General features: G+C 53.6%; 1 protein-coding gene and 1 long non-coding RNA gene across 3 annotated transcripts; both read left to right on the forward strand.

Moving 5' to 3' along the window:
* Positions 1 to 298: 298 nt before the first annotated feature.
* On the forward strand, positions 299 to 2,856 carry LOC113458412. Of its 2 annotated transcripts, XR_003378801.1 has the most exons (4): positions 299 to 702; positions 1,337 to 1,423; positions 1,899 to 2,088; positions 2,228 to 2,856. It is a non-coding gene; the product is annotated as an uncharacterized LOC113458412 (long non-coding RNA). The 2 variants fall into 2 exon arrangements; XR_003378800.1 differs by having other exon boundaries at positions 1,899 to 2,856.
* Positions 2,857 to 7,878: 5,022 nt separating this feature from the next.
* Sp9 (Sp9 transcription factor) lies at positions 7,879 to 10,632 on the forward strand. Its single transcript, XM_005346575.2, has 2 exons — positions 7,879 to 8,094; positions 9,106 to 10,632. Exons 1-2 carry the CDS (start codon positions 8,074 to 8,076, stop codon positions 10,543 to 10,545), a joined length of 1,461 nt encoding a protein of 486 aa, XP_005346632.1. The 5' UTR covers positions 7,879 to 8,073; the 3' UTR covers positions 10,546 to 10,632.
* Positions 10,633 to 11,143: the final 511 nt, after the last annotated feature.

Genomic DNA, 11,143 nt, shown 5'->3' on the forward strand with positions numbered 1-11,143 from the left:
CAGATCCGTCTCAGGCTTTTGGGTCGAGGACAGGAAGCGCGCACGATGTCACCACCAGTGAAGTTCCTTTGCACGAACCGAGCAGGCCTTCGATTCCTTGGAGGGTGGAGATTCCTCGGGTTCCCTCCTCCTGCTGCCCCCGGGTCGGAGAAAAGATGTGGAATTAGGATCGAGTGAAAATTCCGCGTGCCCTGTAATTACGCACACCCTGAAATTTTCAGCGTTGACTTAAGTTACTTGGCGCTGCGAGGGCTGGGGCCCTGCATATTGATGAAACGCAACCTCTATTTACCTAAACAATAAATGTAGAGATTAGAACAGTCACTTGATCACAATAACCGGGTTGACAACTAAGGTGCAATGCACCCAGATGTAACTGAGCCTATGGAGGGCGTGCAAGACGGGTGTCTTGCAGATGACCCTTAGATGGGAGCAGGGGTAGCCACCAAAATACTCAACGTGGTGCGCTGAGGGAAGCTGAGCCGGTTACCAGGTGGAGGAGAGGTCCAGCCACCCATGGAGGCCACCCCGCCAGAGGCTTCCAGGCGCTTTTAAGTGATCTGAGCGTCCCCGCCCGTCCGAACTCGCAGGGATGTTTCTGGAGCTCCAAGTCTGCCTCTCCACGTCGTCACCTGCCTTAAGGCCGCCCAGCTCGCTGACGCCTGGTTGGGAAAGAAGATGGATGCCCCTGGCGTGTGCTCGGTGAGTGTGTCCGTGTCCGCAACTGTATCTTTTTTTTTTTTTTTTTTTTTTTTGCTGTCCTGGGGAAGAGTAAAGACGCGAGAAGCACGTGCCTAAAGCGTGTGGTGCTGCCCTTATACCACTCAACATCCCAGAGACAGAGTCCGGGTGCTCTCGGGTTTTCTAGGGACACAGGGTGTGTGTAACACCAGCGAGTGGTCTAACAGAAGGCTGACCCACCAGGGATGGGCTCTAGAGCAGCTGAAACCCAGAAAGCATGGGATTTGTCTCGGCAACGTCACGGGGGCGCTGAGTCCTCTTTGGGAAAACTCTTGGCCCACACAACCCACCTCCCTTCTCTGCCTCTAGGAGTTGCTGGGCCTTGAGAAGGGATTTCAGGCGGGGTAGTGGTGGTGGTGGTGGTGAAGATACTTACTCAGAGAAGAACTCAGCAGGGTGCCATCTGCAAAATTAAGATCAGAGGACAACCTCTGGAAGTGGGGGTTGGGGCATGGGGGTTGGGGTCTGTTAGGGAGAGAGCATGATCCATTTATACTTTCCCAATCCTGGGCTTCCGTGGAACACTGGCTGCAAAAGATACATGTTTGCTGTTTCTCTGCTCTTTCCCTCTTCCTTCTGCACACAACCCTTGAAGGCTTCTCATTCCACACTTAGACCCAAGCAAAAGGATTTGTGATAGACCCGCGTGAACAAAGATGAAGCTCTTTCCTGCCAAACTAAGGTAGGGAACATCCCCTACCCAGGCTCTATGGACAGACTCTGGGGACAGAATTAGAGAGGACCAGGGAGGTCAGGAGGCAAAGAGACCCAGAGAGACCCTTCCTGTGAAGGGAGGAAGGGGGAGAGGAGGAGGAGGATGAACCTGCAGGGACAGAGTTAGACGTGAGTACGGGCTGATCTAAAGGTAGTCACCTAGAGTCTTCCCAGCACCTGGCCTCCCCCTGCCTTGCGGAGCTGAAGGTGCGTGCACCAGGAGGAAGTTAGACAAAGGGAATCCTCCTTCGGGATGGGTGAAGTGTGTCTGTCCTCTCCTAACAGACTCTGGAAAAAAAAAAAAAACTGGCAGGAATGTCCTTGTTGTGAGGAGCCAATGAATGTCCGCGGCGAGTAGATAGCTACAAAGCGACTTTGGACCAGGCAGGGGAGGGCAGCTTTGATCGCTTCAGCTCTGCTGTGATTTTGTCTCTGCTGTGTAGAGAACCGGGAAGAGTCAACCCTAAGGAGGATTTCCCTCCCTCCTCACTCCTCAGCGGCATCTTCCCTCCAGAGCTGTTGCCTGGCTGTTGCTCCTCCCCAATCTGGCCTGAAATTTCAAGGGCTAATGGTGTGTGTTCCTGCCATAATTAGGAGGCCATGCAGCAATCCAACACCCGTTAAGACAAACATGTAAGTCATCCTTGTGGGGAAAGACTGAGGGAGGGAGGCAGCTGGGACCCCTGCTGGAAGAATCTTCAGCCAGGGGAGGGGCATTTCCGTGACCCTCTGCTGCTTCTGGCCTTGGTCTTCTTCGGTTTTCCTTAAAAAGAAGAAATGTGGGCAAAGAACAAGCATCCCGCCACCCACTGGACAAGCTGAGGAACCTGTGTCTTGGCTTGAAAAGTTGTCTAAGTCACTGGGGGCTCTGAGCTGAGAAGAGCAAGGATCTGGGTCCCTTACCCGGCACAGCAGTACCAGGTCTATAAAGGATGCAGAACCTCTTTTTCCACCCCTGTAAATCAGCCTTTCACATTGTTTAAGGTACGTTGATCAATCTAATGGCTTGTAATAGGTTTCCAATTGTCATTTGCAGAAGCCTGCAGGCTCACACTTGAGTAGGGTGAGTTCTCAGTCCTCCTTAAGCCCCAGGCTGGTCATTGCAAAATCCAGAAAGAGCACCCAATCTTGGTGCCCAGGAGAGGGAGTGTTGCTAGGGATGTCCACCGGCTAAATTGGCCTTCCACACAACATTTCCAGGGTAAGCAATGTCAACCAAAACACATTTTGTCACTACCAGGAACCTTCTGCATTGACATCCCTTACTGTTATGGTTACAGTAAAAACTTGACTAGTCACAAACCAAGATGCTCTTGGTCATATCTTTTTCTTATTTTGAACGGTAGTGATAAGGAATGATTTGAAGGGGATTGTTGAAGGGAGGAAAGGGGAACTTTCCCAGGAGAGCTCTGGAAATAGGCTTCTTACAGGTGGAGTGTCTTCCTTCTCTGAGTTTTAGATGAAGGGAGGAAAGAGCTGGAAGGTGAAGCCTCCTCTCGGGCTACCTAAGAAGTACTTAAACTAAAACTAGTATGCTGGCCAGGAGAGGGCTCAGGACCAGAATCCTCTGGCCTCTGGACATCTCTATTAGGTTCAGATGAAAACGAAGCGCTCTTACAGAGGCTCCAAGGATGGTTCTCTTAAGCTGTTGGAGGCAACGCGTGAACATCATTTGGGTCGAATCTCTCTCAGAAAGAAAACTGACTCTCTTCTCACTTTGCTTTGGTCTGGGACTCCTTCCTAGTGGTTGGGGAGGGAGAGAGGGAAGTACAGCCTCAAGCCAAACAGACCCCCCACAGTTTCCTGGTGACGCAGTAAACAAATCTATGATGCTTGTTGAATAATCTTCCAATAATTGCAGTCATTAAAATCATCACAGTCTCCAGTCACCTTCCTTCCTCTGACATACCAGTCTCTCCTTTAATTGTCAGTGCATTTTTGGCTCAGATAAACAGATCAAGGCAAGCTTGGAATAGAAGGTCCAGTCACACACAGCAGACAGTTGTGCAGCAAAGCAGCAAAGGCGTGGACTGTTCTCAACAGACCAGGGACTTTCAGTTTCTCCTGGAAACCTTCCAGAGGCTAGAATGCTTTGCCCCACCTGGCATTTCTACATAGGAGTGACAGACACCTTTGAGGCAGAGACAGAAAAAAAAAAAAAAAAGATGAAAGTCTCATTGGCCTAGCAAGGGTTGGGCTACAATAAGGAAGAGCGTTATAATGAGTATTAAATAAAAACTTCACAGAAATGAAATCGTGGGAGAGTCCTTCAATTTTCAATTAATTTTCTTGATCCATTTGAACTCAAGACTGGGTGCTTTTAAAGGCATAAATATATGTTAACTATAAAAGATCCCAGTCTAATCAAAGGCTGTATTTCATTTTCACTCACACTGACACGCTCCAGCTGAGGGAAGGGTGCACAGGACTCAACAGGCGCTAAAGGCTGCCCTGGGCTCCCCCCCCCCTCCTTGCTCAAAGCAGGCAGCAACCATACAAATGCAGCTTTTTTTTTTAAAACTGAAGTTATTATGTTTCTCCCCAACTCCCACATGGTGCTGACCTGATAATCACTGCTCTGGTGTAGATCATGCAAATGAAAAGCATAATTAATTGCACAAATGATTCAAAACGGGTGCCTCTGGGGCTTAGCAAATAAATAAATAAAGGCAGGTGGGAGGACAGGTCAGACAAATGCTTTTATGGGCGCTCTCCCTCTTACCCCCGCCCCCGCCCTGCATCCTAGTTCCAGTGGCCCAGGCTTCCACTGAAACCAGCCCCAACAATTTGAGAAGCCTTTGGTTCCTCCCCTCCCAACGCCTCCCTTCCTGCCTATGTCCTGCGCCTCCAGCTACACCTTACCCCACCTCAGTGTTGCTCCCCAGCTTCTAACCTGCGCGGAGACCGGCGGCTACCTAATGTTTACTCAGTTACGGTATGGAGGAGTTCGGGATCGCCACGCTGCCTGCATCGAGCATCTATGGCACAGGCGCGTGGATCCGGGATGGGAGCTCACGGTGAAACTGTTTCCCTAGCTTCGCCTCTAAAACACCACAAACTTGAGCAGTTGCTCAGATCAAAGCCCTTCGGAGAGCCAAAATGGGAGAAACAACATTTGTGCAAGGGAAGTGAGCTCTTCCCTTTAATTGTTCCATTCTTTATTGGGTTTCGCATTGGATCTTTTTTTTTTCTTTTTTGCGAAAAAACCATGTTGATTTAACCATAGTGTATTTACCATGTAAATATATGCCAAAATGAAAACGTCACGGATCAATTGTAAAGGACCCGGATACATAATTTTAAAAAATCAGTTTCAGTGTATATGAGGTTCTCACCCCACTTTCTCTGCTCAGTCAGATTTGTTTATGCAGAATCGACATTTAATAGTGCTAATTGCACTCCAGTTAAATTGCCCTGATTGCAGAAAGGGAAGCAATTTTCGTGCTCTCTGTCTGGGTTTGGAAGAAATTGTTTTATATTCACCTCTTTATAAAGAAGTGGAGATAAGGCACCGGGGCCTTTGCACAAATTGCACTTAGGGGCTGACTGGCACCATTCAGGCGCTATAATAGAGCATTATTTGGCCGTTTTGAATAATGTAAAGCGTTTGCTGAAAGCCATTCTCCTGAAAATTGCTTTAACTTTTAAAAGGGCGATGATTCACTCCAAACCAGGCCTTTGTTACATTGTCATTATTTCCCCAAATGTTTTAACAGCCAGCTCAACACTTTAGCATAACACATTGATCTTTGTTTAAAAACTAAATTTTTTAGAAGATGAAAAAAAAATCTGTCAGACGAGAGGAGGAGAGAAAAAAAAACTGGACTTTTCCCCGAAAGATTTCCTTTGAACCCCACCTTAGAGTTGAGCTGGCCCCGGGGGCTTGTCCGACTTGTTTGGAAGGTTTCCCTAACTTTTATTGTGATGAGGACGCGCGTGTCTAGGAATATGAGAATGCCCACGTCCAGAGTCTGACAGCTGGAACCGCGTGGAAAACAGCGGAGGGGGAGGGGACTGCTAGGAGGGGGGGAGGAGGGGGAGGAGGAGAGGAGCCGGGAGCCGCTAGCCTGAGAGGTGCCTTCGAGGACTGTTTAAACGGTTGGCTTGAACATGTCACCAGAGCCAAGTGGCTTTGTGGATTGTCTTATGTGTTACTTGGTCAGGTTTCCTGAAGAGGGTGGATTGGGGAGAAGTTGTGGGGAACCCTCGGCACTTCTCCTCCCCGGGCTGCCCAGGGTGAATGGGAAACGCCTCGCTGCCACTAACAATCCCTCTATTAGTAAATCGACGCAGGGATACCGCGGGAAGTCGAAGGCCAGCCTCCCCTTCCAGGGCAGAAGTCACCTGTTGGGAACGGCTCCTGGATCTCCTGCTGGGCTTTCTGGCTCGGTTCTGCGGCCTGGGTACCCACGTACACACCCCAACCTTCCACAAGGTAGTCCTAGGGCCTTCCTTTACCCCCCCCCCCAAGATTTCCCTCTCAGTTCCCTAGGGCACAGGGTTCCCTTCGTAGCTGCTCAGACAGTCTCTCCTTTCTCTTTTTCGGTAATCATCTTCCTCCGTGCCTTTTGCCATCTTAAAGGTTTTTTTTTTTTAAGGCATTCTGAGCAAAAATATTCTAGTGAAAAGCAGTGAATGCGATTCATATAGCTCTCCCCATCGACGAAGAGAGAAGAGAGCGGGTGCACGCACGCAGGCCTAGTCTTCCACCTTAAGGTGGGAGAGAAGTGTTGCTGGCGACTTACTTTTGGGCCTAGGGATCTTGCGAAAGAGCAGAGAAAACACCTCCACGACCTCTTCTCTGGTCCTTCCTCGAGCATTCTCTGGTCTTTTGCACTCGAGCATTTGAGGATGCTGGTTATTATTATTTTTGGATAGCGGGATGTGGATTTGGAGAGGGAGGATGCCACTGTTTTACCATACCCAGCCCTGCCCGAGGGCGCTGGTATTTCTAGTTCAATAGCAGCCTCGGGCTATCCTGGAAAAGAGACAGTGGAGATCTGGAAGACAGGGAAACGGTCCAGCGGCTGCGCCCTGAGATGTTTGAGGGCACGTCTTTATACCATGGTCCAGAGAGGAGTTGAGGATGCTTCCAGCTTGCAGAACGCGGAGGCGCCCACGTGTGGCCTGGCTCTCGCAGACTCTTCCCGGTGGGTTCCGAGAGGTCTTCAGCAGGTCTGTGACAGCAGAGTGTCGGCTGAAGACGAGCCTACCTTGGACACCCTCGCCCCGGCAGACCGAGTTTCTAGGCCCTGGCAGTCTGCAGTGGAGACAGGTTGGAGCCAAAGCAAGGAAAATGACTCTTATAAACATCCCCTAAAACTCCGACTTCAGGCTGAAATACGACATGCAAATCTCCACCGGGTTAAACAAACAGCGGTGCAGGCAAGCTGCAGCTTCAGCGGGGGTGGCGGTGGGGGTGGACGCCTCGAGCGCTGGTCTCCGTTTCCAAAGTTGTTACAATGTGAAAATAAGCAGCTTCGTGCAGCTTGTTGTATGGGCTGATGCTTCCCACCCCCACGCCAGCCCCCAGCAAAACCTGGCAGATAATCAGCACATCCCACTGTTTAGTCATATTTGACAACTGGGTTAACCTGGTATCTAGGCGCTGGCGAAGCCATACAAAGGGTGCCCTCAATTACCACCAGAAGCTTCTGGCGTGAGTGGCACTTGTATTACCCCCTGGGTCAGAGGCCAGAGCGACAATTAGGAAGTCACTTAGACCGCTGAAGAGAAATGGCGGGATGCAGCAGGCTCTGGGCTCTCCCAATAAGTCTGCGGGTGTAGACCCTCCTGGAGAGGCCCAGCTCTCCTTTGCGCCCTTTGCTCAATAGGACTCTGAATGTAAAACCGAATACAGTGGGAATAAGAAACTGATAAAAACCACCACGACAATGATAAAATCGACACACACACACACACACACACACAGAGAGAGAGAGAGAGAGAGAGAGAGAGAGAGAGAGAGAGAGAGAGAGTGTGATGGATACAAGTTGAAGTTCTTCCCAGCAAGAACCTGAACACATAAAGTGAACGCAAATCATTTCCCCGCGTGCACTAGGCCCGGGTGTCCCCACCTCTCCCGCTTCTTTCCCACAAGTAGGGAGTGAAGACTGTCAGTCCTAACTAGCAACATCTTGAGGTGACCCGTGTGTGTGTGTGTGTGTGTGTGTGTGTGTGTGTGTGTGTGTGTGTGGCAGGGGGGGGGTCTTGCCGATCTGTCTCAACGGTACTTAAACCTGGCTTGGTACGTGAGTGTGTGTAAATTTTTAATTGCACTGTAATTTCTTCTGTCCCCAGCCCGCCCCCCCTCCCACCCACGCCCGCAGACTTGACTGGCACGCGCCAGGAGCCCGGGCTCGGGCCCTCGGCGCGTCTGATTGGCTGCGGGGCAGCTCCCGTCTGCTCTGCTTGCGCCCTCATTGGGCGAGAGGCGCAGTCAGCGGCACTTCAAAGCGGGCGCTCCTCGCACTTAGGCTGAGTTTTGCCGGCGGGAGCCCAGAGTCCGCTCGGCGCGAGCGCGGGACGCGGGAGCCGCGCGGGACCCGAGTTGTGTTTACCAGCAGCCGCCAGGCTTAGCACCGCTCCCGGCCTCGTCGCGCAGCCAAGAGACCTGCTATGGCCACGTCTATACTCGGGGTAAGTAAAAAAGCCCTGCAACGCAGTTGCTCGTTTTTTTTGTTTTTTGTTTTTGTTTTTTGACTGGAGTTATGTTTTTCTTTATGGCTTCTCTGGGTCCTCGGCTCCTATGAAACTGTTGCTGGACCGCAGCCTCAGGTTCCTTTTGAGCATTTTCCACATTTCCGGAACTGATCTTTTCAAGTTATTGGAACCTGGGGCACTGCCTTTGCAAGCAAAGAATTTAAGCAAATTCCCTTTTAATTGGTTTTAAAGCAAAGCTGAAGGTTTCTTTTCCTCCCTTTGACATTACCCCACCCCCTTGCTTTGGGGTTGCATTACAGGACAGTGCTTTCAGAAAAGTCTTGTTTTGCAGGCCATGCAGTTACATTAATAAACATTTACATTTGCGTGGCTCCCCAGTTTGCCCTTGACTTTGAAAGCCGTCACCGGGCCGTTTATACTCGGATTATTTTTGTAACTGCGTGCGTGCGTGCGTGTGTGTGCGTGTGTGTGTGTGTAAATATTAAAACCACGTTTTTGAACTATAAAAGAAAATAGCTAAGTCGTAGCCACTCATGCGAGGAGTGCTCTAAGTTTCTCCCAGCCCTGGGCAGCTATTTCAGCCATCACCCTGTCCTCGCGTGTTTGTTGTCTGTGTTTACCTTCGTGCTACACCCGGAAGGACGACTTGAGGGCTCCTGGGAGAACAGTGGGTTTATGGCATCAATCCAAGTCTGATTCTAGACCAGGGTGGCAGCGAACTAGGTGAAGGAAACCGAGGCATCTCTGATCTATAGTCTCACGGAAGAACAACTTTCCAGGGCCAGGTCCTCCACGCTTGTGATCGCCTCTGTCTTGCGCGGGGCGCGGCACGTCCTCGGCCAGCGCGTGGGGAGGAAGCGCGAGTCGGGGTGTCAGGTCGCTCTGGGACCCACGCCGGGCCACAAGGCTGCTCACGGGTGCACTTTGTGTCTTCCCCCCACTTCCTCCTCCTCCTCCTTGCTCCCTCCCCCACCCCACCCACTCCAGGAAGAGCCACGCTTCGGAACGACCCCGTTGGCCATGCTGGCGGCAACCTGCAACAAGATCGGCAACACCAGCCCGCTGACGACGCTGCCCGAGTCCAGCGCCTTCGCCAAAGGCGGCTTCCACCCCTGGAAGCGCTCTTCGTCCAGCTGCAACCTCGGCTCCAGCCTCTCCGGCTTCGCTGTGGCCACGGGCGGCCGCGGCTCGAGCGGCCTGGCGGGTAGCTCGGGAGCCGCCAACAGCGCCTTCTGCCTGGCCTCCACGTCCCCCACGTCGTCCGCCTTCAGCAGCGACTACGGCGGCCTCTTCTCTAACTCAGCGGCGGCGGCTGCCGCAGCGGCCGGCGTGTCCCCGCAGGAGGCGGGCGGCCAGTCGGCCTTCATTTCCAAGGTGCACACGACGGCTGCCGACGGCCTGTATCCGCGCGTGGGCATGGCGCACCCGTACGAGTCGTGGTACAAGTCGGGCTTCCACTCGACGCTGGCGGCGGGCGAGGTGACCAACGGCGCTGCGTCGTCGTGGTGGGACGTGCACAGCAGCCCCGGCTCCTGGCTGGAGGTGCAGAACCCCGCCGGGGGGCTGCAGAGCTCGCTGCACTCGGGCGCCCCCCAGGCCTCGCTGCACTCGCAGCTGGGGACCTACAACCCCGACTTCAGCTCGCTCACGCACTCGGCCTTCAGCTCCACCGGCCTCGGCTCCTCGGCCGCTGCCGCCTCGCACCTGCTCTCCACCAGCCAGCACCTCCTGGCCCAGGACGGCTTCAAGCCGGTGCTGCCCTCCTACTCGGACTCCAGCGCCGCGGTGGCCGCGGCCGCCGCCAGCGCCATGATCTCGGGTGCCGCGGCCGCCGCCGCCGGGGGCAGCTCCGCGCGCTCCGCCCGCCGCTACTCTGGCCGTGCCACCTGCGACTGCCCTAACTGCCAGGAGGCCGAGCGGCTGGGTCCGGCAGGGGCGAGCCTGCGACGCAAGGGGCTGCACAGCTGCCACATCCCGGGCTGCGGCAAGGTGTACGGCAAGACGTCGCACCTGAAGGCGCACCTGCGCTGGCACACGGGCGAGCGGCCCTTCGTGTGCAACTGGCTCTTCTGCGGCAAGCGCTTCACGCGCTCGGACGAGCTGCAGCGGCACCTGCGGACTCACACGGGCGAGAAGCGCTTCGCCTGCCCAGTGTGCAACAAGCGCTTCATGCGCAGCGACCACCTGAGCAAACACATTAAGACGCACAACGGGGGCGGCGGGGGCAAAAAGGGCAGCGACAGTGACACGGACGCCAGCAACCTGGAGACGCCCCGCTCCGAGTCCCCAGACCTCATCCTGCACGACTCCGGCGTCAGTGCAGCCCGGGCGGCTGCAGCGGCTGCAGCGGCGGCGGCAGCAGCGGCGGCGGCTGCGGCGGCCTCGGCGGGAGGCAAAGAAGCCGCGACCGGTCCCAACGACTCCTAGAGGTTGGCGGAGAGGCGCGAGCGAGCAAGTAGAGACACCCAGAGCGAGCGAGAGGTTCGGAGGGCGAGCGAGTGGGCGCACGGGAGGGCAGGGGCTCCAGTGACGTCCCCGAGCCCAGGTTGGGTAAGAGGTGGAGCCGCGCTGATCCCCAGGCGGTGGCCGGAGTTCCCCTCCACCCAATGCGCCCAGACGAGAATCGAAAGCGAGGTCCAGAAACAAAAGCGAACCATCCTCCGACACCAACAGGTTCAAAATTACAAACACACACACGCACACACACGCTTACACCCCGGAGACCCACAACTGCAAGAACGCACACTCGCGCGCGCACTCACGCAACCACACGCACAAACTTCTCCTTAGAAGAGCAATACACAGAAATGCCCCCTCCCCCACTGCCCATTCCTTCCACCATCCTCTGTCCTTTTCTCAAAAACAAAAACAAAAACCTAGCTACCACTCAGCAAAGGACTGTCAGAACTTTCGAATGAGAACAAACGAAACCTATAGAAACAGACCCTTTGTGTGGATTATATTATATATAAAATGCTCCAAGTCCTGCTTGATGTCTACTTACAATGAGACTTTTTTTCCTAAA

Source organism: Microtus ochrogaster, chromosome 4 (genome assembly GCF_000317375.1).
Source record: "Microtus ochrogaster isolate Prairie Vole_2 chromosome 4, MicOch1.0, whole genome shotgun sequence".
NCBI lineage: Eukaryota > Metazoa > Chordata > Mammalia > Rodentia > Cricetidae > Microtus > Microtus ochrogaster.

Bases quoted from the DNA above. Each gene is read 5' to 3' on its own strand.
- Sp9 (XM_005346575.2), top strand. From the start codon at position 8,074: ATGGCCACGTCTATACTCGGG. The intron at 8,095-9,105 runs GTAAGTAAAAAA...CACCCACTCCAG, and splicing joins TGGCCACGTCTATACTCGGG to GAAGAGCCACGCTTCGGAAC.